Source organism: Aedes aegypti, chromosome 1 (genome assembly GCF_002204515.2).
Source record: "Aedes aegypti strain LVP_AGWG chromosome 1, AaegL5.0 Primary Assembly, whole genome shotgun sequence".
In the NCBI taxonomy this organism is placed as follows: Eukaryota; Metazoa; Arthropoda; class Insecta; order Diptera; family Culicidae; genus Aedes; species Aedes aegypti.
The window spans coordinates 131,450,333-131,477,891 of record NC_035107.1 but is presented as its reverse complement, the minus strand read 5'-3'; the positions used below and the strand labels follow the sequence as shown (position 1 = coordinate 131,477,891).

The following is a 27,559-nucleotide window of genomic DNA, read 5'->3' as shown; positions in this document are numbered from 1 at the left end:
TGAAGCAAACTTTTAGCAGATACCTGAATTACATTCTTGTGAAATATCTCAAGAATATCATTGATTCCCACAGAAATTTTAAGAAAGACGCATTGAGAGTTGTCTGGTTGAGATTCGATCCCAAATAATAATGTTGATTGAAAGTTTATTATTGTTTCGATTAATTGACTAGTCAAGTGACACACACCTGTGTTTAGAAGGGCCCCCAAATTTGACTCCACACCGGGCCCCGAAAATCCTAGCTACGCCACTGTTTCAGGCTTTCTCAAGAATGTTGTCGACATAATTTTAGAGCTTTAGAAAAAGCAAGTCTTATATTCGATGTTCGTGTGACATGGGAACATTTCCATAAACTTGTCGGAAATTTTCTGAACCCCACTCAATGCCTTCGGTACCAAAAGTGGGGTCATGGTCTGGTTGAGATTCACTACGTTGCCGCATGGATGCAAAATTCATGATTTGCGGAGGATCTCCTCACGCTAAGGACGTCTGTCCTGAGAAAGAAGATAACAAAACGTTTGTGTGCGCAAATTTCGGGGGCAATCATAAGTCTAATTTTTGGGATCGCCCTTCACGCACACTATTTGTTGAGGCTCGTGCCTGGCAGATGAACGGCAACGTTTTTCTTAGCCGGACCTTCAGGCAGAATGTCCAATAATTCTCATTTTTCAGTTATCGATCACTTGGGGGTCATGCACAAATTACGTCACGTTCCTAGGAGGTGGAGGGGCTCCAGCCAAGCGTGACAAGCCTTACACAAATTTCGAAGGACACATACAAAAAACGTGACAAGGGGGGAGGGGGTACAAAAAATTAAAATTTAGCGTGACATAATTTGTGTACCATCCCATGCTTGATTATCATACCCATCAGGTTAATTATTATCATGCTCATTCACGAGCCAATTTTCTTCCGTCGGAAGGAAATGTATCTACTTCTAGTAACATGTCTGATTTTAAAAATAAACAAATAGATCAAATAATTGATGCAATGTTCAAAACCACGACTATGGCTGAAGCAGTCCAAGTTGGTTTACAATTCATCAATAAAAATGTTTTTGAATGACGTTTCTCTAATGGATTAATACTTTTTTTTATATTTTGCATGGTAATGAGAACGAGCTAATTATTTTTCTAACAGCTAATAACATACATACAGCAATTATTACTGAAACTTATTTGAAACCAGGATCAAAAATAAAAAAAGATCCAATTTTTTTTGTTCATAGTAATGATCAATTAATTGGAAGATATGGTAAAGTTCGAATCATCATTCAAAGGCATATAAAACATCAACTTTTTCGTCAATTAATACCAACGTTTTTGAAATAGTTGGTGTTTCTGTTCGCACAGAATGCATGCTACCCATCGTCACGTAAGTCGTGATTTTTTTGCAACGAACTCGAGTGCTATATTTTAGTTCCACCAGGGCGTGCATTAGGGCGATTCAAATTTCAGTAATGTTTGAAAATCCAATCTCCCATATGCTCCTTACCATCCTTACCATAGAAATAGTGGTCTGTGAAATTTTCAGCTTTTAAGGTGGTGATTTAAAGGTGGCCCAAAAACAATGGAAACTACTATGGAGAAATTTTAAGAAATGTTCCAAACACGCTAGCACTGTAACAAAAACATATTGTAATGTAGGTAGAAGCTTATAATCCTATATTTAAAACTCATTCTTCAAACGTTAATGAAGAATGGTGCTGAAGAAACAAATCCCTTTTGAGCTAATTTTGATTGAGATTTTCGTTTCTATGGTAAGGATGGTAAGCAACATATGGGAGATTGGATTCTCAAACATTTTTAAATTATGAACCGCCCTAGTGTGCATATATCGTATCGATGCGAAATAATTCACTGCACCAAAAGAGTATCATAAATCATCATCTGTTCCTGTGCAGGTTCATAAATTATGAATTGAATAGCTCTGCGCGAGATTTGCATTGTGATGTTAACAAAACTCAGATAGTGAGTTGTCAGTGGACGAACGAATGCATGAATTGATACGAATATATTCCATACTTTTTCCTGGTAAATTTACAGGTCGGTGAGAAGAAATATGTCAAACTCGATAGTAAGAAATGTACTTCGAACCTTTACATTTTTACAAATATTCATTCATCTCTCTCTAAAGAAATGTTAACCAAAAATTCCTGATTTGAGAAACAATAACTTTCCACTGCAGTGAATGCATTTCAAAACTACCGTTTTACTATATTGCCGAAGAATATCAACTACGTCAATTAATATCAATCAAGAGAAAGTTTATGTTCCAAAGAAAGATAGAAAAAATGTAACTCAAATAGGTTGACTCCATCCCCAGTCATTTCAAGCAGTGTCAGAAGAATGTCGATGTCGAAGTTCTCGGTCATAGAAACTCATTTGAATAATTGTGCCAAAGTTGTCAGTCGGAGGCCACTCGGAGGAAACTTTAGGAGCTATGTGGATGTGTGTGAGCTGACATCTTGGTTCCACAACACTACTTGTGGTTTCTAGTTCACCATCTTCCCGCAGCAAACGGACGTGTGGTCGGTTGTCTTTCAGACAATGCAGAAAAAAACTTTTCATTGCATTAACTGGATTAAACGGAACAAACGAAATGAGAATTGAGGGTCTCGCATGTGTCATGAGTTTCTGTGGTGAGTGAAGTAAACGGAAAATTTTATCTGCCTTAACTTACAAAGGATATAATGATAGGGGGCTGGGCATAAACAATGTTATTTCTTTTCCAGAATTTGTAAGACTACATAAATTTTGATATTTGTATGGCCCATTGTTTCAAGGTCCAGATATCACCTCGTCCCCTATAGGGCAAGTCGCCTAATATTGAACGGCTAAAAATGTCGCCTATTATTGAAAAGCCCGTGTATTCCTTATGACGTGTTCAACAATTAGCGAGCATTTTGACCGTTCAACAATTGGCGAATTACCCTATGCCAAAATGATTAGTATTTAAGTGGAGCCTGAAAAATAAAACCTACAATATGCGTTTAACGGGTGTTATGATTGTTGGCTTCGCCGACGATATTACCCTAGTGGTCTAAGGAGAATCGATGGAGGAAGTAGAGTTTACAGCAGCGCACTCTATCTCCATAGTTTAAAAATGGATGAGGTCTAAGAAACTAGGACTGGCCCGTGGTGGTGGTCAACAACCTCAAGTCCGAGCAACATGCGCTTATCTTGGTAGGTGATTGCACCATAGAGCCCAAGTGATCACTTAGGCATCTTGGGGTAATGATCGAAGACAAGCTTAGCTACGCTAGCCACGTTGAATATTTACCATAATATCAATGAACATTGATATTATGGTAGATGCACAACATATTTCAATGCGAAAGATATTATGGCAGAGGAGGAATAGAGAACATAGGTGGAAGACGAAGCATTTCGACGAGGAACTTTTTGTCGAAGCACTCCAAGCAGTAAGCGACGCTTCAAACATGGATGCAGGAGAGCTAACAGAAGCATTGGCGAGTGCATGCCGAGAAAACTGGAGCACTGCCTAGTTTGGGTAGTGGCTACGGCTAGGATAGCTTAGTTAGATCAATCTCCAGCATAAAATGTCAGCAACGATCAATCTTTGTAGACTCATGCAAATAGTACAGCTCAAGTGGCGCTAGTTCAAAAACCTTACTTTTGTGAACTTTTATCTAGGTATCCTAGTGGACCCAGTTTTTGCTACTTTCAGAAACATGAAATGGCATACTCGCGTGCCATGCCTCGTGCATGCGTGCTCGTAAATAGCGCTGACGTCGCTACACTCATTTCTGAGTTAACAACCAGAGATGTATGTGCTGTCACAATTGATATTTCTGTATGTGACCTCAATAGGAAATACGTCTTTCGTTTTGTGGTGTATTTACCACATGATGAACCATCCCCAATGGATGATTTCAAACGAGTTATCGTTCACTGTCTATGAAAAGGCCTTCTGCTGATTGTGGGCAATGATGTTGATACTCATCACATCATCTGGAGCAGCTCAGATATCAATTTGAGAAGCTCCAGTCTGATGGAATGCTTAAGTAGTTCAAATCTTGGATTACTTATAGTAGGAAATCGCCTACATCTCTATATGAACATAAGAATGTAAATTCGCAGACTTTGCATTTGTTATACTCCACAAACTGTGAATTGGTTGTGACCAAATTCCATGGATTTTCTCCGTCCATTGGAAATCCTAGTGATTTGGATGTTTCCACTTCCGGTGAATTGGGACACAATTGTCCTTGCTTCGAGTGATCTCAAAATTGCTTGTCACTTTGCTTATAGGAAATGTTTCTCACAACTCACTTCGCGGGATGAGTGAACGTCTGTACATTACTGAGCTACCCCAAAGGTGGCTAAGTATTTAACAAATCTGTCAAAGCAGAATTGCAGTCGCTTGGTTACAACCTTAACTGGCCACTGCTGACTCAACTATCACATGGCAAATTTTCAGTGTGTTGATACATTTGTGTGTGATAGTTGTGATTCCGATTATGAAACTTCTTATCACCTGATATGTAACTGTCAAGTTCTCGCGTAATTGCGATTCCAATTACTTGGTAAACACTTATTAAGTAAAATTGATTTCAGTAACCTGAATCTTCAGGACCTTCTGTTATTCTTAGCCCGCTGTGGTAATGAGCTATAGGCTCTCTTTACGCTCATGCGTTTTGCAGTGCCCTTTTTAGGGCGCTGTTCGAACCCATTGTGGTATGGAGCTACATGCTCTTAATTCACTTATGCGATTTTCCCTCTTCAAGGGACCCCACTCCTATTTCCTCCCATCTTCCCCTTCCCTTTCCTCACCCATCGGGTAGATGATGAAATAGGCTCAAATATGGCGATGGCACAAATCTCCCAAATGGCGGGGAACGTGCCTCTGGAGCCGGCCTTCTGATACCTGATAACAGAAGCATTGGCGAGTGCATGCCGAGAAAACTGGAGCATAGGAATCATCGGCGACCAGAATACTGGGAACTACATACGCAGCACCCTCCGTGCAGCCTGCTTAAGAGCCAGAAGACGCGTGTAGACTAGATCGGAAGCCATGGAAAAGCGTAAGGTTTCCTACCAGTTAGCCAGCGGAGTGATTCCAAACAACAGCACCAAAATTTGGTAAATTTTTTAATTCATTTTTTTCTATTGAGCTGAAACTTTGCACAGTTTTCCAGTTCCATCTAAATCGTCATTTTCCGATATCAAATCTTCAAGTTGAGTCACGACTAACTTTTCAAAAGGGTGTATGTGAAAATGGTTCAAAAATATTCAAAAAGCTGCACAGCAAAAACGGTTCGTTCGATTGTTAGACAACTAGAGAAACAAAGTTAGACAACTAAATAAAGATTCCAAAAAAATACACACAGTAAAAAAAAAATTTTTTTTGCATTAAAAAACATAATTTTTGACACAAAAACTCAAATATCTCAAAACCCTATCGGAATACCAACGTAATTTTTTGAGGGAAAACGGTCCATTATATTAGCTATCTACCATAAAAATTTGGTGACGGTATACCAATAAACAAAAAAGTTATGACATTTCAAACATGTCACAATTTTCACATATAGTAGAAAAAAAAAAATTTTTTTTCGGTGTAAATTATTACGGGAACCGCAGTTTGTTGCTGATTTTATTGTTAAGGGCCTTGCGTGAATTAAACAAGTCGTTTTCATGTATTCATTAGTATTATGTATATTATATGTATAAATATTATGTATATGTATAAATATTATATGTATAAATATTATGTATATGTATAAATATTATATGTATATGTATACATGTATAAATTAAAATGAATTAACAGAATACACGAAAATATTTTTTTTTTTACCAGGATATTTTTTTTTAGAGTATGATCGATGAGTTTCTAAATGTTATATATAAACTTTAAAAGTTTTGGATTTGGGTATGCGTTATGAGATCATGAAAACATTTTATTAATACTTATTTATTTATTTATTTATTGTTATTCATTTTTTTTACAATATCGAACACTTTTGCATCATTATCAGTACAGTTCGAGTATAGTTTTGCTTTAATTTTATTTTCTGACAATGGAATGAAACAGTGAAATTTTTGGGTTCCTTGGATCGTTTTCGCGTTATTATATTGCTCGCTGAGCTCTGATGCCGTTAATTCGTACTCTTCAGTAGTAGTAAAACAAAATGATAATTTTGTTAAATCTTCTTCTTTTCTGCGATTCGCCCAATCAAATAGTTCTTTTGCAGTTTTTTGGCTAAACTTGCTCTTGTGGCCATGCGCTTTATGGTTCCTCCAATAGCATCACAAGGACCTTTGCCATGTGACGTAGCAAAGAAATGCCATTCTGCATCAATTCCGTACTTTGATTTAAATTGACATAGGCTCGAAAAATTCTTACGGTTTTTGTACTGCGATGCTGCTCCATCAGACATGAAATATATCTTTCTGATTTCTTTATCCTTATCAACGCGTAAAAAGTTAATCATTTTGGCAATGAACAAATTTACAGATACTGAGTCGTGTCTTAAATCTTCGGAAATTACAATAAAACTAAAATGTTCAATTTGCGTACTTCCATTGAAATAAACGAATGGATGAATTGTAGCTTGTTGTACGTTCCAGTGATGGGACTGCACTTCATCTTGCAATACAAAGCTATAGTTTTCAGAAAAATCACAAATGACTAAAAATTCACCATCTTGTAATGTATTTTTCGTATTTTTTAAAAAGCGGGATTGCTCTGTTTTAATAAAGTCGTGAGGAATTAAACTTTCTAATTTCAAGCAAAAAAATGACACAAACTCATCTACAGGTTTTACAATAGTTTCTAGGTCACACCTATCCGTGGTCACCCATTGCTCAAATGATAACTGATCAATATAATTTTCTTCAAACTCAGCGAATAAAGTATTTTCCAATGATGAAGAATCTGGACAATCCGAACAAGATCGTAAATAGCAATTTGATGTTGTATTTTCACACAAAAGACTACCAGTTACCATTTTAATATCCTTTGATAAATTGATTCTTTTCAAACTATGTAAGATTAGGTTAATATTTTCGTGTGTTGTGCACACACAAACATTATGTGTTTCTGAATTGGATAGAAGCTTGCATTGCCTTGGACGAAGGCTTGCAAATGAGGAAAAACCTACCTTAATATTTTCGTTAATTTCCTTGAAGCGTGTATACGCTTCTTTCAAAGTAGTCATCATTAATCGTTTTTGGATTGCTTGACGCTTTCCATCTTTTTTTACAGATACATAATCTTTTTGGCCAGGCATAGCTCTACTTACTTCATCGTCTTCAAAATATTGAATTATTTTTTCTTTTGTCTCATCTGTTAATGAAGTACTCGACCTAGCATTTTTGGAATCTTTATTTAGTTGTCTAACTTTGTTTCTTTAGTTGTCTAACAATCGAACGAACCGTTTTTGCTGTGCAGCTTTTTGAATATTTTTGAACCATTTTCACATACACCCTTTTGAAAAGTTAGTCGTGACTCAACTTGAAGATTTGATATCGGAAAATGACGATTTAGATGGAACTGAAAAACTGTGCAAAGTTTCAGATATTTTTGAAATGGTCGATCAGAATCGACTTGCATGCCTCCGTGGAATCCCTCAGCGCCGCGTTCAAACGGGAGATGGCGACGAGTCAATCGAACTGCTACATAGAATTGTGCCGGGAAACTGACGCAAATCCCTGGGGCAACGCCTATCGAGTAGTGATGGCGATTTTGCTCAGTAACACCAGCTAAAATGTGCCCCGACGAACTGAATTTGATAGTGGACGGTCTCTTTCCTACGCATGCTCCCATCGCTTGGCCACCCACACCTTACGCTGACGTAGACGAAGAAAATGCCGGTATCCAAGTTTCTAACGCCGAACTGACAACGGTTGCGAAAGGATTAAAGCTGAGCAATGCTCCCGGTCCAGATTAACGTAGCGCTAAGGGCAGCAATCGTGGCGTTCCCAGACATATTTAGGACAGCGTTGCAGAAATGTCTAGTGGAAGGCTGCTTCTCAGGCAGATGGAATATAGACCAATATGCTTGCTGGATACTCTTGGTAAACTTCTGGAGAAGGTCATGCTCGGCTGGCTGGCAATCTACACGGAAAGCGAGAGCGGATTTTCGAAAAGGCAGTTTGGATTTCGTAAAATGATTTCGACGGTGGATGCTATTTGGACAGTCTTGGCGGAGTGGAGAAAGTGTCTGAGCAGAAGAGGAGAGGCAATTGATAATGTGCTGTGGTAAGGATAGACGTTAAGAACGCGTTCAACAGTGCCAGTTGGAAGGCTATCGGACATGCCAACGAAAGTAATAAAGGGAGTTCCACAGGGATCCATACTTGGTCCAGCACTGTAGAATATGATGTACCTTGTCACTACCGATTAGAGGCCAGATCGTCGGTTTCGCAGATGTCGTCGTACTCGCTATAACTGGCGAGACTGCGGAGATGGTGTAGATGCTGATAGCGGAATCGCTAGACATCATTGAATCGTGGATGACTGGAGTCAAGCTGCAGTTGGCTCATCATGGAGGTGGTGCTGATCAGCAGCTTCAAGGCGGTTCAGCAATTTGAGATCAGCATCGGAGAACACGCAATCCCATCAAAATGCTTTCTAAAGTACCTTGGAGTAATGATTGACGACAGGGTAAACTTCAACAGCCACGTAGACTATACCTGCGAAAAAGCAGCGAAAGCAGCTAACACTGTAGCTAGAATCATGCCCAACATTGGAGGACCAAGTATGAGACGTCTTCTGGCGACCGTTTCATCGTCCATATTGAGATACGGAGTCTCTGCTTGGGCTGCAGCGCTGGGAACCAAACGTAACCGAGAGAAGCTGGCAGGTACGTTCCGACTCATGGCTAGACGGGTACCACATCGTCGGAGGCATTGTGCTTTATCGCCGGAATGATCTCCATCTGCATCACTCTGACTGAGGACATTGCATGCTACCAGCAAAAGGACACAAGGAATGCGAGGAACACCATCAGAACGAATACAATGGCGAGGTGGCAGCACGAGTGGAATAATTCGGAAACCACCACTTCCTGACCCAGTTTTTGTCAGCCCATGGATACATCCGGAAATATGTACACAAATTCGGACACGCTGAATCTCCACATTGTCCAGTCTGTCCAATAGGAGACCCAAATATTTGACTGCCCTCGATTCAGGGATAGCTTGAAAGCACTTGAAATGTGGTGAACAGAGCGATAACACAGATTACGTCATCGTTGCAAAGGAGATGGCGTGCAGACCAGAGAGCTCCGAGACGTGATCGGGTAGGCTAGATCCTTCGACGGGGACTACATCGAGTAGAGCGGACGCAGCGTAGTATCGGTAATAAGTCGTCGGGCGCCTGCAAATCGGAAGCCATCTTCCAACCGGAATTGCAGAACCGACCCTGGCACTTGGCCGTTCAACGTCGAGTCGGATTAAGCTGAGTCCACCGCCGGGATCTAGCTGAGTAATTCGCGAAACAGCACCGAAAAATGGTCGTCGGAGCGCCTGTGAACCGGTAGCTTCCCACCACCGGAACCGCAGGATCGACCTCGGCATCTGCCCAGATAGCATAGGTTCGGGAGATCTTCCCCCGCCGGGAAAATCTTTGTCGGAATAGGATAGATCCAACGTCGGGGACTAGGCCGAGTAGCATCGATCGTCACAAACCAGTTTTGGGTCATCGGGGCGCCAGTGAACCGGAAGTCACCCTCCAACCGGAATGGCTGGACCGACCTCGGTATCCAACTGGTCAACCAGAAGGGCTCGACCAGCAGCAGCGGAGAACGAGTCGTCGTAGAGCAACGAAATGCACATGAGCGTCCAGTTGAAGTTCAACAGGGCACTGACGCGAGGCCAGTCCAAGGGAAGTATGCGTTGTCACACAGAAAGCTGTCCAAAGTCGCGGCGAGATCTTCAACCACCAATTGAGCAAAACGAGTTGTCGCAGAGACACCGTAGAAATGTCGTAGTGAACAGCATTTTTCACAACATTAAGCTCAAACAGCGAACTAACAGAACAGCTAGAGGCTGAGACTGACGAAGTGTATGAGCAAAGCCCTCCCCCGATGAAGTTGCGTGATGTAGTTCCGTGGGAGATCGAGGCACAGGAGCAGTAGGGAAAGTTTTTAGTGATTAAGCACGTCTAACGTGAGTCCCACACCGTGTCAACACATAACAGGCCAGGCTTTTGATGCTTTTTGTACCTTTACTATATCCTAATTTAATATCCTTCTATAGTATCCTGAGGGTGGCGAAAGCTGGAAGGATACGATGGGCAAGGAATGTTGCAAGAATGCCGCACAATGGCCCTGTATAGATGGTATTCGCTTCGAATTCGGTCGGAACGGCGCAGCTAGTTTTACTAGATAAAAATTTGGGAACGTATGACATTTTGAGTTACTGGCAATGAAAAAGGAGGACATTTAGAATTGTTAAAATTTCGAATGCTACTTTAGAATATGTGTGATAAAAATGCTGCCGTGATTGCCATCGGCTTAGTTAGCTGATGCAAAAAACTCTTATCGTAAACCCGAATTCTAGAGACAACTATTGCATAAATTTGCTCTGTAAATTAACCAAAACCTCTAATGTCATTACTCCGGGGTATCCATGCAAAAACGATCAATTAGCGAAAAAGTTCTAAGTTAATAGCTGTGGATAATAAGAACATAAGAACACTAAACTGAGAAGCAGGCTCCAGATATATATGAAATCAAATATCCATCAGTATAGCATTTATTATTCTTGTTGGTTTTAATCTTCATTCTCAGAAGTAGAGCTAATAAAAGTTCCAATCACTTCCCCATCCAAACTGCGTATATTGCACAATTTCGTAAGCGCTTGTTGCTCCTCTCGGATCGGAAAATCAGAAGGTAGCAAATTTCACGTGAAATTAAACTCAACCATATTGATAATGATGTCGTCAGCGGCAAAGTTGCATACTACCTATAATGATCATGCTGCTCACGAATCAGACACATTCGATGTGCAAGGGCCTCTTCATGTTCGCCGAAAAAAAAACTATCTCGCAGAACGGCGTGGAAGCAGCTCGACGATTTTAGGTTCCATCGCGTGGAATCATAACGACTTGCCGAGCGAAGTGGATAGACAAATGCAAAACACTAGCTAGCTGAACGTGGCTTGGAATGCATCACTTTTCGTCGCTGGAAGCATCAAGTGGCCTGGTTATGGAAGAATAATTTTTTGCTGCATTGCACATCACACGAACGGTGGAAGAATTTTAATCACCCCGAGTGACTTTCCGATTCGCTTTTTCACGAGTTATTGACTCCATAATGTCCGCGCAACAAGGGTACCTACCTACATATCTATTGCGATTCGGGTAATTAATCATAAATGCGATGGGGCCTTACATGGCCTGGTGGTTACGTCCGCGGCTATAAAGCAAAGCCGTGTGAAAGGTATCTGAGTTCGATTCCCGGTCGGCCCAGGATCTTTTCTAAACGGAAATTTCCATGACTTCCCTGAGCAATAGAGCATCCTGCTTCATGATAAACGAATGCAATATTACAACTTTTGTTAAGGAAGCTCTCAGTTAATAACTGTCGAATTGCTAAGAACATTACGCTGGATCTGTCCCAGTAAGGACGTAATGCCTAGGAGATGGAGAAGAGTGATGGCTCTGATGGTTGCTCCAGTGGCAACTGCATGAATTTTGTAAATTTAATTAATTGGCCCGAGTCATTTCGCTTATTTAATGGAATGGGATATGTTTTATGCATGCTCAACTGGATGCTGGAATACCGTTTGCACAGTGAGCTTCACAGCAAATGCATCTTGACAAAGACTAGTGGGAACGTGCGCTTGGTGCACGTTCACGCGAAGACATCTCAAATGCAAATCATTTGGAAGCTTGCCATAGATATTTTTTATTCGATAAAACATTTATGATACACTTCTTCTACTTCATCATTCTTGCAGAAGAGCTATACACTATAAAACAAAACTATAGCGTTTTAGATTTAGAATTAATTATGATTGAAAAATATCAATTCATTAATTGAATTACCTTCCGCATCATGTGGTGTGATGGTGTTCTATTCTATATTGATTCACAAGAAGATAGCCGATTTGAATGTTGAAAATCAAAAAGCATATTCTTCATTTGTTTCATTTGACTTGAATGCCTTCAATGTGATTTTTGAAAGTTAAATTCTTATCTAGCATGAGCCCTAGATACTCAACAACATGTCTACTTGAAGGTTTCAAATAAAGAGCTTATGGTTTATGTGGGAATACTATTAGTTATGCTTTGGAAGCATTACGAGAAATATTCCATTTTTGCAAGTATGAAGAAAACATATCCAAACTTTTTTGCATACACTTGGTACAGATGGTACGCACGCTTCGTCATATGGTAACTCAGGTACCGTAATCCGGGGTATCATTGATCAGTGGGGTAACATTGATCGGAATGACCCATCTCGTAAAAAGTGCGTATCGCCATTTATTGATGGAACCTTTTCAAATCATGAATGGTTCTTCTCTTTCTTATATTCATAAGCTAATGAAAGTGAAGATTATTGCGTAAATTGCGTTTACCTTATGCGTAAATTTATCAACTTTTCGAAACAATTATTTCAATGGGTAAGGATGGCACTACCGAACATTCATGTCTCACATAAGTTCTGCAAACGATATGAGCAATGAGAATGCAATTTTTACTAAAAATGGCATCGCCGAAAACGATTCCGTTGTCAAAACTTTCATAAGTATGCTCAATTAGGCAACATTAACGAATTACTGTTACGAATATAGAATTCCCTTAGGAAATTACCTACCTTTAGGCGTATTCCGTGGTTCGAGGTGTTTTTAATTTTGAAATAACTTTAAAATTAAATGACTTGTAAGCGTTTGGCCTTCATATTCGGCTTCAGGGGCCATGATTTAAGTAAGTAACGACATTTTTAATATTACCGAACATGGTTTACATAGGTGATCAATGTTACCCCATATCAGCTAAATCAAAAAATCGCTTAAAACATTTTTTTAAACATGCTTAAATCTTTCAAACAACAAAATACAGTATAAAGTCACAAGCTATTGGTGGCAGTACTTGTTTTAAAAATATAAAATTTGCAACATTTGCATTTTCAAACGAAACATTTGAGAATTATTAAAAAAAAAATGATCAATGTTACCCCGGATTACGGTAAGTCAGATGTGAAAATATTGTATAATATTGGTCCCGAAAAGCTGCCTTGAGGAACACCAGCTCTTACAGGAATTCTTTTGGACTTGGAGATCTGAAAATAAACCTGAAGTGTACGGTTTGACAGATATTTTTGAATTATTCTAACAATATATGTTGTAAAATAAAAGTTTTACAACAAAACACTGTCGGATGCTTTTTCTATGTCTAGAAGAGCAAGACCAGTAGAATGGCCTTCAGATTTGTTGGAATGAATCAAATTTGTTACACTTAAAAGTTGATGAGTAGTCGAATGTCCATGTCGGAATCCGAACTGTTCATTATTAAAAAATGAATTTTCTTTTATGGGGACCATCATTCTGCTCAAATTGGCCTTTTCAAGAAGTTTACTTATGGAGAAAAGGAAGCTAATAGGAAGATAGCTGGAAGCTTCTGCAGAATTTTTGTCTGGATCTAAAATTGGTACAACCTTAGCATTGCAAACATTTGTTAAATATATCAACCAATAATGATAAGCAGGCATTATTGGTTAATAATGGGGCTGTCACATTTTTGATTTATTTTTTTATAAATGTTTTCACTCCTTCCAAATCAGTCTCCCAGAAATTTCCAAAAACGTACTCTTGATGAAAATGCTTCCAAAGTCCTGAGCAACTTGTTTTTCAATTGGACTAGTAAGTTCTTAATTAAAATTGTGCGCGCTTTCAAACTGCATAGCAAGTTTTTGTGTTTTTTTTTTGTAACTAGGGTAGGTGTACCAGTTATGGCCAAAGTGGTTACCTATTTCGCCATACGTGATAACTTGATTTCATTCACATTTTGAAAAGTTTTGTGTGTTTTAGGAGTAAGATCAAGAATGTATCTTGATGTTAGTACATTGAAAAATATTAGATATTTGAGACCCATCGTAATTTTACATAAGGCCATATAAGGAACCACTATGACCATAACTGGTATACTTTCCCTAGTTAGTATAAATATGTTTTACTCTTTCAATGCCGGTATTGGCTTCTGAGGTTTTTTCAAAATTTTAGATAATTTCCAAGAGGGCTTAGAGCCAGGGTCCAACAGAAAATTCTAATTTTCAAAATTTTGGTTTCCTGATTGAGAAAACCGTTGTTTGTTTTATTTTTACAGATCCTACCATATCATTTTCATAGCAGGATCGCGATTGCTTTGAAATTGCCTTATCCTCACGTTTTTGTAATAAATCAATAGTTTTTGATCGTCGTCTATAATCACGAAATCGAATTTTACTTCAAATATTGGTATTGCAATGTTCCTAGCTTCAACAATGGAATTTATTAAAGTTTCAAGAGCATTGTCAATATCAAGTTTAGTTTGTAATGAAATGTTAACATCAAGATTAGAGTCAATATACGTCCGACTGGAATCGGCTCGAAAATAATTGAAAGTGGAGCTGATAGGATTGAGAATCGCTTCATGGGATATCTGAAATGTAACAGGGACATGATCAAAATCAAAATCAGCCAGAGTAATCGGTTGGCTAATTAGTTTGTGAATGAGCATGATTATAATCTTCCTAATGGGTACGATTCTTAATCAAGCGATCGTTAACTGAAAAATGAGCATTGTTCGATACTCTAATAAGGGAATTCCGGAAACGACCGTTATCGTAACGGACATTACCGTTCATCTGCTTGGCACGAGGCTCGACGACACGCCTACGCGAAGGGCAAGTTAAAAAGTTAGACTTATGGTTGCCCCCACAATTTGCGCATATGAAATTATCAGTATCTTGCTTCACTGGGCAGACGTCCTTGACGTGAGAAGAACCTCCGCAAATCATGCATTTAGCATCCATGCGACAATTTATTGTACCATGACCCCACTTTTGACACCAACGGCACTGAGTGGGGTTCTGGTAAATTCCTCCAGGTTTCTGGAAATGTTCCCATGTTACACGGACATCGAACATAAGTCTAGCTTCTTCTAAAGCTTTAATATTATTTAGTTCTTTTTTGTTAAAGTGAACTAAATAATATTCTCAAGAAAGCCCTTTCCGAACAATGCCAGATTGGGTTCTCTTTTTCATAATGATTACTTGGACTGGGGAAAATCCAAGTAAATCATTTATTTAATTTTTGATCTCTTCAGGTGACTCATAGTTACTTGAGAGACCTTTCAAGATAACTTTGAACAAACGTTCAGTTATGTCGTCATAAATAAAAATTGTGTGCTTCTATTCTTCAAAATGTTTGAGAAGAAGTTCGCCATCTTTAAAAATTTCCAGCAAAACGCGACTGTCTCCTTTCTTTGCGATTTGGAAGGAGACCTTGATTCCTTTAATGGAGTCAAGGTCTCCTACCTAATCCACCAAATTCTAAACAATTGATCACGATAGGCGGCACTCTTTGTTTCCTCACTTGCATCAAAGCGCCAGAGCTAGAGGCTTCATCGATTTTTTGTTCGACAAACTTGTCTAAAGCATCGAACGGATTGCTCATTTAGATGCAATTATCAACATTTATCATTTCACTCTTGAAAGAAAGCGCGCATTCCGGAGAAACGTCTTTTCTTCCATTTTTGCCACGTTTAGTGACAGTTTCAAAACCCATTTTTTATTTTTTTTTTTTTTGAAGAAATTTTGTAGTTCTTTTGTTTGTAGGTGCAACCATGTTCAGTGCGTAAACTAAAGAAGACGTGACCTTTTAAAAGTTTTTTTAAAGCTAGCTTTCGCCAACGGGTCCAACGAATAATCGAAGGCACGGGTCTAAACGAGGATCGAAATGGTCGTAAACGTGTTGGTGGTAACCAAAGCCTCAAATAGGTTTCTCAAATATGGACTTAGAGTTCATATGATTTTGTTTTGTTGGGTAGCTGCTCTGCTTTGTCAATTCGTTTCTTTACTGGAGAAAAATCTAAGCTTAACGTAGTTTATCTTCATTCGGTTCATTGCTTCCCTAGAACTAGAGCGCTTGTCATTTTCAGGTTTTACTGGTTTAGGTTCGCGGCCAAGAGAGCATAAGGAACGTGCATATCTACAGAGCGCTGCCATACGCCGTCGAAAGCACTTAGTGCTATTGCTATAATAAGATTTCTGTAGGCACTGCGCGGGCGGCCTGGGTCATAATATCAAGCGTGCACATGGTGGACCAAGCTTTCGGCCGAGGCATTTTGGCAAACCGGTCGAAATTGCGATTTGCAAGCTAGGGCAGGTGCACCAATAGTAGATTAACTGGGGAAAACAGCCATAACATGCCGATTAAATTATGAAATATGTGTTTTCCACATATTTGTATGTTCTTCTTCTTGGCATTAATGTCCTCACTGGAGCAAAGCCTGTTTCTCACCTAAGTGTTCTTATGAGCACTTCCACAGTTATTAACTGAAAGCTTTCTTTGCCAAAGTTACCATTTTCGCACTCGTATATTTTAAGAAAGTTATGATGATACTTTTAGGCTTAGGGAAGTGAAGGAAATTTCTATTACGAAAGGATCCTAGACCGACCAGGAATCGAACCCAGGCACCTTCAGCATGGCTGGCTTTGCTTTGTAGCCACGGAGTTAAAGAAGGCTCCTATGGCTCTTTAGATTACTGAACTTTTTATCAAATGAAAAAAACGACAAATATTTGATCGATTGCTTGTTTCATTTCCAGATCGTACTCATAGAAAAATATCAAATATTCATTGGAGCCACCTCCACTACGGGAGCGTTCACCCTGTACGACTACTGTAGCAGCAGCAGCAGCCAATGGCGGCACGATTGTTAAATCCAACCATACTCGATGAATGAACATTGGATGTTTACGAAATTGGCTTGTTGCTGTCAGAACTGGGGCTGATTGTGTCGTTTGTTCCTACCAGCTACGGAATAGGCAATGGGAAACTTAATGGAGTGCTTGGGTGGAAAATGCTTGGCTTATTGTTCGCCAAACAACTGAAGTTGGGAAATGTTAAGGACACAAACTTGACGGACGAGTTTTGTTGTGTAGTAGAACATTATAGCACTTGTGAACATTATAGGTTCCTTCACTGAATATACGACCTAAAAATTTGTTTGGAGATCAAAAGCTTGTTCTTAAACGTAGTTTTGATTTTCTGCTAGTAAGTGGATACATACGTGTTTCATAATTGTAATATTTGGCTTGGATGCCCTCAATGTAATTTCAGAAACTTGAATATTTACCTGGAAGAAGTCCTAGATACTTGGAAGGCTGTCAGACTCAGAGTTCTGATAATTAACTTGGAGTGCATACAAAGAATAGCAAGACCAGTTGAATGGCCTTTAGATTTGTTGGAATGATCCAAATTCGGTGCATGTAAAAGTTGAAGAATGTCCAAGTCAAAATTCGAACTATTTATTGATAAAAAAATAATTTTTAATTGATGTGTGCCATAACTTTATAAAATATACCTTGTTCGAAAAGTTTACTTACAATGTACAGCACAGCTTAAAACCTCGGCTAGATTTTTATCACGTTTTGAAATTGCTACAGTATTTTTTTCAAATTTGCAGGAAAATATGCCAACTGAAAACATTTGTTAAATATAAAACCTAGAACGATTTACTCATTTTCAAAAGTTTCTTGATTAGGTTGTGTAAATTTCCATCAATGCTAGTAGTTTTAATATATTCCTTTTGATTTATTAATAGATCTTACCTTTTTCAAATATTTCTTCCAAACATTGACAAACAAGGAACTCTTGATCATTGAGAACACATATTTAAATTGGACTAGCAAGTGAGTCTTTATTCTTTATTATTTCACAATTTCAAACTGTATGGCAAGTTTCTGAGCTTTTTTAATTCTTGATTTAAAAAAAGCTGGTTGTTAATGTTTAATTGACCTTATTTTGTAATTTTATATTCTTTTCAAAATAAGCATTTTGATTTCCTATTTTTTCAAAATTTTCGATAATTTCCAAATAATTTGAGTCTGTGTCCAAAACTTTTGGGAACATGTATAATCATAAGATACAGTGTGTGTTTGTTTAACAAATTAAATTTGCGAAAAAAAAGGAACGTATATTTTGAGATAGTGAGACTCGAACTCACGACTCTGTCTACGTTAGACCGGCGCTTTAACCAACTAAGCTACGTTACGTTAAGATTACTACAAGACGTTTTATTATAAACGAGAGAAATTGATAAGGTGAATTGGAATTATAGAGATAGAAGATCAAAATCAAAGGCTGACATATTACTACCGGTAACAAATTTGAGATTTTCTATTGATGAACAAGCGGAATATAAATAATGTGTACTCGCAGCGATATTTCCATGTGGCGGCCAACAGTAAGGTAGTTGCGTTCATGAGCCTCAAGTCAATGAATAGCAGTAGCCGAAAAACAGTTCCCAAGTAGCACACATTTTATATTTGAAGCAACATAACTATTATATGACAAGATCTAGTCATATAACTGTTGAAATGCCTGAATTATAACATGTGTGTTACTCGGGTTACCTTCAAGCTGAACTCCTCTAGTTATCACCTAGTGAATCGGCAGAAATATTTTATTTCCTTGGAGAGATTGAAGCAACAAGTAGTTCTATCTGTGAAGGACAATCAATCGCTAACCGCATCGCATAGATGACGAATTGAGGGAATCAACAGCAGCGTAGGAGTCTCGTGCAAATCAACAACGTACCGTTTGGTCTCAAATTCCAAACACACTCAAATTCCGAACACTTGGTTTTTGTATGGCGATTTGGTTGAAATGTTTCGCTGAAATATGTCATCGAATAACAAGGAAATGGCAGTCAATTACAATTCAATTTTAACGTCTCCATTATAATTCATACCGTGGGAGTAGTGATGATTCTCTAGTTTGAGACCAGTAGAACAAACTCACATTTATTTATTTACTAAATTATTCATTTGAATACGATTTATTCCTGCTGTTCGGAATATGAATCAAGGTGTTCGGAATATGAGACAGAATGAACACAGTGTTCGGCATTTGAATCAAAATGTTGTTACATTCTTTTACGTAAAAACAATACTAAAACTAATGAAATCAACATTATTATTGGTACACCCAACAGCTAACCGTTAGATTTTGCGAAGGAATTAAATTTTACACAAATATCAGCCAATTTATACCAATCAGATCCATTTGAAGTCCCTGTTGACCTTAAGTGTTCGGAATATGAGTCAAAACGGTACTGTATGTTGTGGAAGTACGAGCGAATCTACTCTGGCAAAAGCTGGAATGAAGGTAACGTTTGAATCAACAACGGCTGAGATAAGTACCGTTTTGACTCATATTCCGAACACTTAAGACCAACAGTGACTTCAAATGCATCTGGTGGGCATAAATAAGCTGATATTTGTGAACATTTTAATTTCTCCGCAAAGCCTAACTGTTAGCTGCCGATTAAATTGTTAATTTAAACTTGTTTAATTTTGTTTTAACGTAAAAGTATTGAACAACATTTTGCTTCAAATGCCGAACACTGTGTTCATTCTGTCTCATATTCCGAACACCTTGATTCAAATTCCGAACAGCACGAATAAATCATATTCAAATTAATAATTTCGCTAATAAATTTATCTGAGCTAGTGTTACTGGTCTCGAACTACAGACTCATCACTATTCCCAAGGTATAAAATAGATTGAAAAACGTTTAAATTGAATTTTAATTGACTACCATTTCATTGTAATTTGATGACATATTTCAGCGAAACATTTCAACCCAATCGCCATACAAAAACCGAGTGTTCGGAATATGAGTCTGTTCGGAATTTGAGACAAAACGGTATCAATGGCGGTTACATTGGCGTGTGTCCCATTAGAAACGATTTTTACGAGATGGACTTTTTTTTAGCAAAAAGGGGAAATTTTTAAAGAAAACCAAGGAAGCGTTTGTTACAACGGTGTAGCGACGGATGAAAATCAATTTCATGATGATTCTGCTCAAGACGTTAAAGTTGTGTTCTACTTGCATCAAGATCGAGAGCAGCGCATCGAACCGAAGCACAAGTTTCCCTCGAACAGGTTTGCGAAATGCTTGGAAGTAACGTGCCGCCATCAGGATGTATTTTCAATTTCTTAGAAATAATGCAGCTGTCAAATCAACAAGCATGAAAATTATGATAGGGTCCTTCGACAACTCGCTATCAACTGACAGATATTGACGATTCGAGTGACAATTAGAAGTTCGGCTGTCAAAACTTCGGCGAAGTTCGGCGTCGGCATTCTAATTTGGTGCTTCGCCAACGCATAAGGATTGCCTTTGTCGGCGTAGCACTTCGGTAGAATGCCGACGCCGAACTTCGGCGAACTTTCGGTGATATTTCATTTCTCTTAGTACATGATAGAATAGGCTGATTGAAGATCGAAGTATTCATGCTTTTGAGTTTATGCTAGTAACAACACATCTCCTTTGTTAACTTATTGTTTTGATCAATGAACAAGAGAACATTACGTTCAATTCCAACCTTCGTGCTGTAAAAACGTTGCGTTTCATTCACCACGTCAAAAGATCAACTTTCTCAAAAGTACTGTCTATGTTTGCATGGTCGACGTAACCACCAACACCACTGTCATTGCTGGAAAAAGCGCTTTTGTGTTCCCAGCTACATTCCTAAACCTTTCAACAATTACCGTCAAATTATCTGTGCATTTGCTACAGATAGAAATTCAAAAGTTGACTGGGTAGACTTTTTGAATAATTTCTTACTTTTGTTACCTGAAAACGCATACGTCGTTTTATCTGTCCAATCAGTAAGTTTGATGAACGATGATATGGATGAATTGACATAAACACCAGGTCACTGTAATAGCAACCTAGATTATACGCTAAACTATTTGAATAAACACTACCCAAGTAACACCAAGCATTATAACATTGCACGTATTCTACTGCATATCAACAATACTGTTGCAACATTGCTTTTATTCGACAAATTACAAGAGCTGTCAAGCAAAAGAGCATTAACGCTACATTACAAATGTATCAATGCACTAATATTACTTAAAAATGGCTTGGTTGCTTTATTAAGATTCTTGCATTAGTTCGACTATATCAGGGCCTTTTCACACTTTTAAACTACTTTAATGGTAGGCTTACGACTATACAGCTGCTTTATTTGAGCAATGATATAATGCTCCATAGTTACTTGGGTAGGCAAACCGGGTGTTTCTTCGAATAATTTGGTGTTTGTGCTCATGTCAATCCTCCTATTATTCAAATATTTTAGAACAAATAAGCGCTGTCCGCATGTCCAATCATTGTTGGACCAGTTGGACACTTCTATACTGCCAAATAAAATATTTCTCATTAGACTAAATAATAAGACATGCCTTGATGGAGAGCTTTCGACTCACTGAATTTCGCTTTAAAGCGACTGAAAGTCCAGCTAAAACGTTATTTTTAAATAAAATCAGATAATATTGTAATGTCCGAGCTGATCTACGAACTGCATAAGTTGAAAACTACTTAGAATAAAAGAAAAACTATAAATTTAAAGCCATTGAGATTCAAACTACAGTTTTGCACTATATAGCCCAAGTAACAATTTTAGTTTTACGAATAACTTCCAGGGTGCTGCATAGGGCATGTCAGCCGTATAATAGCACTATTTTAGAACGCATGGCAAATTAAAGTGCTATATGGCTAATTGTGATTAATGGTAGCTTTTTTGATACCAACTTTTCTAGATGAATGTCCCGTCATCTGGAAAATGGTTTTACCATATCGTTCTACGATTTATGAAAATAAATCGCCAGATATATTTAAACGTATTGTCAAACGGGCCTGCAACTTAAAGCTAACTCTCAACAACTTAACCAAAACTGTATTTTGGTATTGTATCAGGTGACACGTGAAAATTATAGCAAGTCACAAGCCTTGACGGCTAGTAAAAACCCATGCAAACGTTTTGATACAAACTACAAATACAGTGTATATTACGTTATAACTCACATAACTACTTTTCATACATATTAAGCATGAGCATGAGCGTGAGCGCCCGCAGTTGCTACTCCGTTATTGCGAAAACAGCTGTGCTTAAGGTAACTCGGTGTAATACGCCCCAATGGGGCAATACGCCTCATTCATTTTTAAGGGATTGATGATTCTTTTACACGTAAATATGATTACACACAGTTAAAAATAATGAAGATTACACGTCATGTAAACTTCATTTGTGCGATGTAAACATGACGTCACGTAAATTTAAGTCTGGAATCATGTAAATTTATGTTATATGTCATGTAATCACTCAGAATCCTGCTGGATTACATGACATATAATTGAAGTTTACATGACATGTCATGTAAATATCCATTTTATACCACGCTCCAATTATGTGCATTATATGTCTCAGAAATTTACACGTTTCGTTCGAACTGTGCATATATAAAATATTCGCGAAAAAATTATGTTGCAGATATATGTTTTTTGAAAAGTATTGTACAATTGAAATTCTAAAAATATCATTTATGCTTCTGATAAGCAAGCTTCAGGGTGGATGTAGCCCATTCCTTACTATGGTACTTATAACAATAACTTTTACCGAAAGACGAATGTTAGTGGACCTTTTTAAGCTTAGCAGGTGGTGGAATTCTCCTAGGAAATATTTCTACAACGCTGTGGACATATTTTCTATGGGAGGGGCATATAGCCCGGGTTGTTCTGAAACGTAAACATCTGGATTGTTTACAAAAAAACATCTTCTTCTTTCTTCTTTCTGGCGTTACGTCCCCACTGGGACAGAGCCTGCTTCTCAGCTCAGTGTTCTTATAAGCACTTCCGCAGTTATTAACTGAGAGCTTACTATGCCAATGACTATTTTTCATGCGTTTATCGTGTGGCAGGTACGAAGATACTCTATGCCAAGGGATGTCGAGAAAATTTCCATTCCGAAAAGATCCTCAACTGGTGGGATTCGAACCCACGACCCTCAGGTCCTGCGCGTTTACCTCTACGGCTATCTGGACCCAAAAACGTCTTGTACACTTTTTTGAAGCAACATTGAAAGATAAAGTTGCATGTAGAGCAGGGCCAACTAAATAAGCAACACCTTGACTTGCTACTGCGATAGAGCAGTTTTTTCTTAAGGGGGGTGTATTATACCTTCTTACCTTACACATGGAATCAACAGACGCTACTCAGGATCTGAGACGAGACTCGCGAAAACGGTCTTCTTTTTCTGTAATTGCTGAGTTTTTTCTTATTCCGCTTTGTGTTTATACCAATCATGTGCAAGCCGTTCAAACCCTCACATGAACCTCTCAGCAAAAAAAATGATTGCGTTAGCATCACACCGAATCATAAGAAGCCTTTTGAGTGAAATTTCATGCCAGCAAACGTAGCAGACATTATAAAGAACTAATCTAATGTTTAGATTTATCAGCAACTTTCGAAAAACTGCTCCACCGGCAGAGGTTTTTAATAACAGATTATTTTGAATACAATACTTTTCACTTTTTTAGCCATAAAAACGGCGGACTGCATTTGACGTTTCGTGACAGCGGAATCTGGGCTGCATTTGACGTTGATATTTTTCCTCTTCGCGAGTCTCTCTCAGCTCAGGATCAGTAGCATCGTGCACCTATATTACACCAATACTGCCCATAGCTGCATATTTGTAACATTCGAAAAAAGAATAGGCATTGATTAAATGGAACACCAAGTGTGCATTTTATGGTAGTATGGAAAGAAAGTAAAATTCCTAAAAATTACCATGAACTCAAAAGTGCTTTTTGAGACTGGAATTTTGTACAGACAATATTGCATATTGGGTGAATATTCAGAAAATAATTCTGTTAGAAATTTCATTGCTACTACATTACGAGGCTCATGTATAATCTCAATGTGACTGCTATGCGGTTGAAATTGACAATGTGACAAAACAACTTAATATTTTTTTTTTTTCTAGAACAATCTCACAGATTCTGTAAGTTGATCGAAAGCGTTTATCATTTGATGACAATCCACGGTATTAACTAGAAATTGTCAAAAATGTCGAATGTGACAAATATGCAGTTATGGGCAGTATATACCTATGTACCACAATTACGTTAACAATCAGAGGGAGTTGTGTACAAGACACGACCGCATGACGTTAACTACGCCATGTGATTTGCTGCATTTGAATTTAAGTCAATTGTCATAATTGCAGCCTTCCTTAAGTTATAATTTAGAATGTTATGGTATGTGCATTCAAGAAGAGCGAGGAGCTCTCCGTTTCGATTTTATACTTAACCATCATACCATAGCATTTTATGAGCATATTAATGGAGATAATTTAATTTCAAAATAGTAAAATTTTGGCAACCGAAGTGAAATTTATACGGCAGAACCATAACTGAAACTGCTATCGACAAATGCTGTTTTGCCATCATAAAAAGACAAATAAGAGCACAATGTAATGTTTCGGCATTTGTGCATGTGTTTATGGCAATCAGCAGCATTCAATTAAGTTTGACAGTTTAGGCGTGTTGTTATAAAGAATATACCATGACCCCACAGTTATGGATCAAATAGTGTGGAGTCCAACCTATAAAATTCAATAAAACGACATGGAAAACGTAAAATTGTAAATGAAAAGCACGAATTGAATCGTTTCAAATTGGAACTTCGGTTAGTAAACTTTTTTGAGTGTAATATTTACATAAAAATTAAAAATTGCATCGGTTTCTGAAAATCATACCATGGATCAATTTTCATATTATGGATCAAATTGTGACATATTACGGATCAGTGCGCAAATTCAAGATATTTTCAACTCATTGCATCTGTACTGCATGATTTGGTGAAAGTTAACAATGTGTCACATATAACTGCAAAAAATAGCAGTGTTTGAGCTGGAAACAAGGGTAAAATGTCCTTTTTTTGTGATATACTGCATTGTAGTAACTGAGGCATGAACTGTTTTGGCTCCACACCAAGTTTTCCACCCAATTTTGTCTGCTAAAAAATGAAATTTACCAACCTTGATGTTGTATTAGTTTTATCCTTAGTGCTATTGTCTGAAAATGTCGAATCCAATGCTTAAAATGGTAGAAATCTACATTCTTTGGTAGTGATCCATAACCGTGGTAAACAATCATTTCCTGGTCCATATTATGGATCACTAGTTAGAAGTGCTACTATTCGGTATTTAGAATCAACAATCAACAATCAAAACTGTTTTCTAAAGATGAATTCACACTAAATCGAAACGAACGAGCATGTTTTATGCTATAACATATGAATTTTACCACTTGTGGCAGCTTAAGAATGCTGACGGCACTTCTTATAGAAAACGACCATATAATGATAGCTGTGTGGTACCAACTAAACATTTGTCAAATACACCGTTATGAAGCGGTTGAATGTTGTGCTAAACTTTACAAATGCTAGAAGACAAATAGTATAACATGGAAAAAATATATTTTACGTCAACGTTTATGTTTTGAGCGAGTTATCCGATGTTGAACGCCAAAGTGATCCGTAAACTGTGTGGGCATGGTACGCAAAAACAGTTAAAACGAATATTAGTTCCGTATATTCCCATTGAGAATAAGTGTTTTTCAGTAATAACGCAATGTTGGTGTGGTAATTAAAAATTCATATTGCTAATGGTCTCCAAACACTCATTTGAGAGGTACAAATAAGGTCAGTAACCAAGTGGAAATCAATCAGTAAAAATCTGATTTTAAGACAACAGGGTGTATTATATCAATCTTTTATCATAGCTGTAACAAATAAGTATCAATCAAACACTACAAGCAGTTTGAATAACGTTTTGTACGTTGCCATAGAACTGTTGTTGTAGCTATACAATTTTGACTTAGTGGTTCGTCTCTTTTTGAAAATAGCTAAGAGCCGAATTACGAAATATCATCTTTTAGCAACTTTAAATGTCGCCTCTCACTATTATAGCATTTACGAGACTGTCATAAAACATTAACAAATTAATATGAAAGTTAAATTGTTGTTGAATTGTTACTTCGAGGGGAAAATATTTGACATTCTCAAAAGTGAAAGTGAACACAAAGAGTTAAAAGACCAGCTTAAACGTTATTTTGAAATCTGATCAGTTTAGATTTGAAACTAAGAAATTAGCTGATCGATAAACTGCATAAGCTGTAGAAGACTTCTCCAATATATATATATATATATTTAAAAAAGAAACATAAATTTAAAACCATTGAGATTCATATCACAGCTGTTCACTTACGATTATAAAGTAAATATTTGCTATTCTTAAAAGTGAAAGTGAATACAAGTATCGCATGCAGCAACGTTAATATACTCCATATCACTCCATCCCCGATTCCATTTAACAATGTCCTCCTATATCAAAATAATCAATGAATCAACGTTTGGTGATATGTGCAACGTTGATATCATAAAAGTTCACTTCCGCAAGCGCTCGATTTGACCTTGCCCCAATTGCAATACAATCACATTTTTTTCACATCGATTGGCTCCACCCACCCAGCCAGGAATAAAGCCCGCAGTCCAAGCCTTACAAGGTCACAACAGGCAATCACTGTCCAGCTGCTTGCGGCTCTGTTGCTGCACATTCGCTAATCCCCAGTTTGCTTCAGTAAGTCTTCTCTGTTTCCTCCATTCCATTTCATTCCCAGACCAATTGCATCGAACTGTATGACAAGGGTTGATGATGATGGTGATGATGAGAATGATGCTGTTTTTGCTCACATACCAATTTGAATCCAATCATGATTGCTTCACACTCCGTTTGCTCGCTTCTTTTCTAACACACGACCGCACTTCGGCTGGCTAATCCTCGAGTGCCTTTGATTCAATTGAACCGATCAGTATCCACTGGGTCAGCTTCGATTTCGACACACCCTATTGTACTCCCGGGCACAATCACTTTCCGACACCACTTTCGTCCCGTTCCCCTTGGCCCTCAATGCCAACTGCAAATATGTCCACGGAACCTAGAATATCCAGATGTCCTACCGGCGGCTAACTCTTCTATAGCATCTAGCATCGACCGAGAACACACGACACACACAGAACGATCTCCGAGTTATACGTTACTGAGCAGGGTTTTACCCCGCTCAAAAGCTTTTATACGGCGACCACTTGTAACGCGTGGCTCACCCTCGGGTCGCTCCAAAGGGGTTGTACGGGGTGGTCGATCGGCATTCTACTCTAAGCCGCTCGAGCCCGATTTTTTCCCTTCTGTGTGCTACGACAACGATACCCGTGTACAGTACACCCTCCGGTAGCCGACCGAAAGCTCAGCACCCGAGTCGGAGAAGATAACAGTAAAACATTCAATCCTTTATTTCAATTTAGGAGCACAAAAGCCACATGGAATTAAATGACATTATGGTCGGTGTTGTTTAGAGTATTTTGAACACATCTGTACTCTTTATAACACAGATAAAAATATTAAAATTTTAATGTTATGTAAAGCTAGGCATACAAAAAAAAGAAGCCAAATTCATCTATTGTTACGG

At 38.1% G+C, this 27,559-nt stretch overlaps 1 protein-coding gene across 1 annotated transcript in view; it reads right to left on the bottom strand.

Moving 5' to 3' along the window:
- The window catches only part of LOC5576871 (tyrosine-protein phosphatase non-receptor type 23), a 47,047-nt gene extending 19,828 nt beyond the window's left edge, over positions 1 to 27,219 (bottom strand). The window contains exon 1 of the mRNA XM_021847859.1: positions 26,791 to 27,219. Coding sequence (XP_021703551.1) covers positions 26,791 to 26,808 — 18 coding nt within the window. The 5' untranslated portion in view covers positions 26,809 to 27,219. The remainder of the gene's footprint in view (positions 1 to 26,790) is intronic.
- Positions 27,220 to 27,559: the final 340 nt, after the last annotated feature.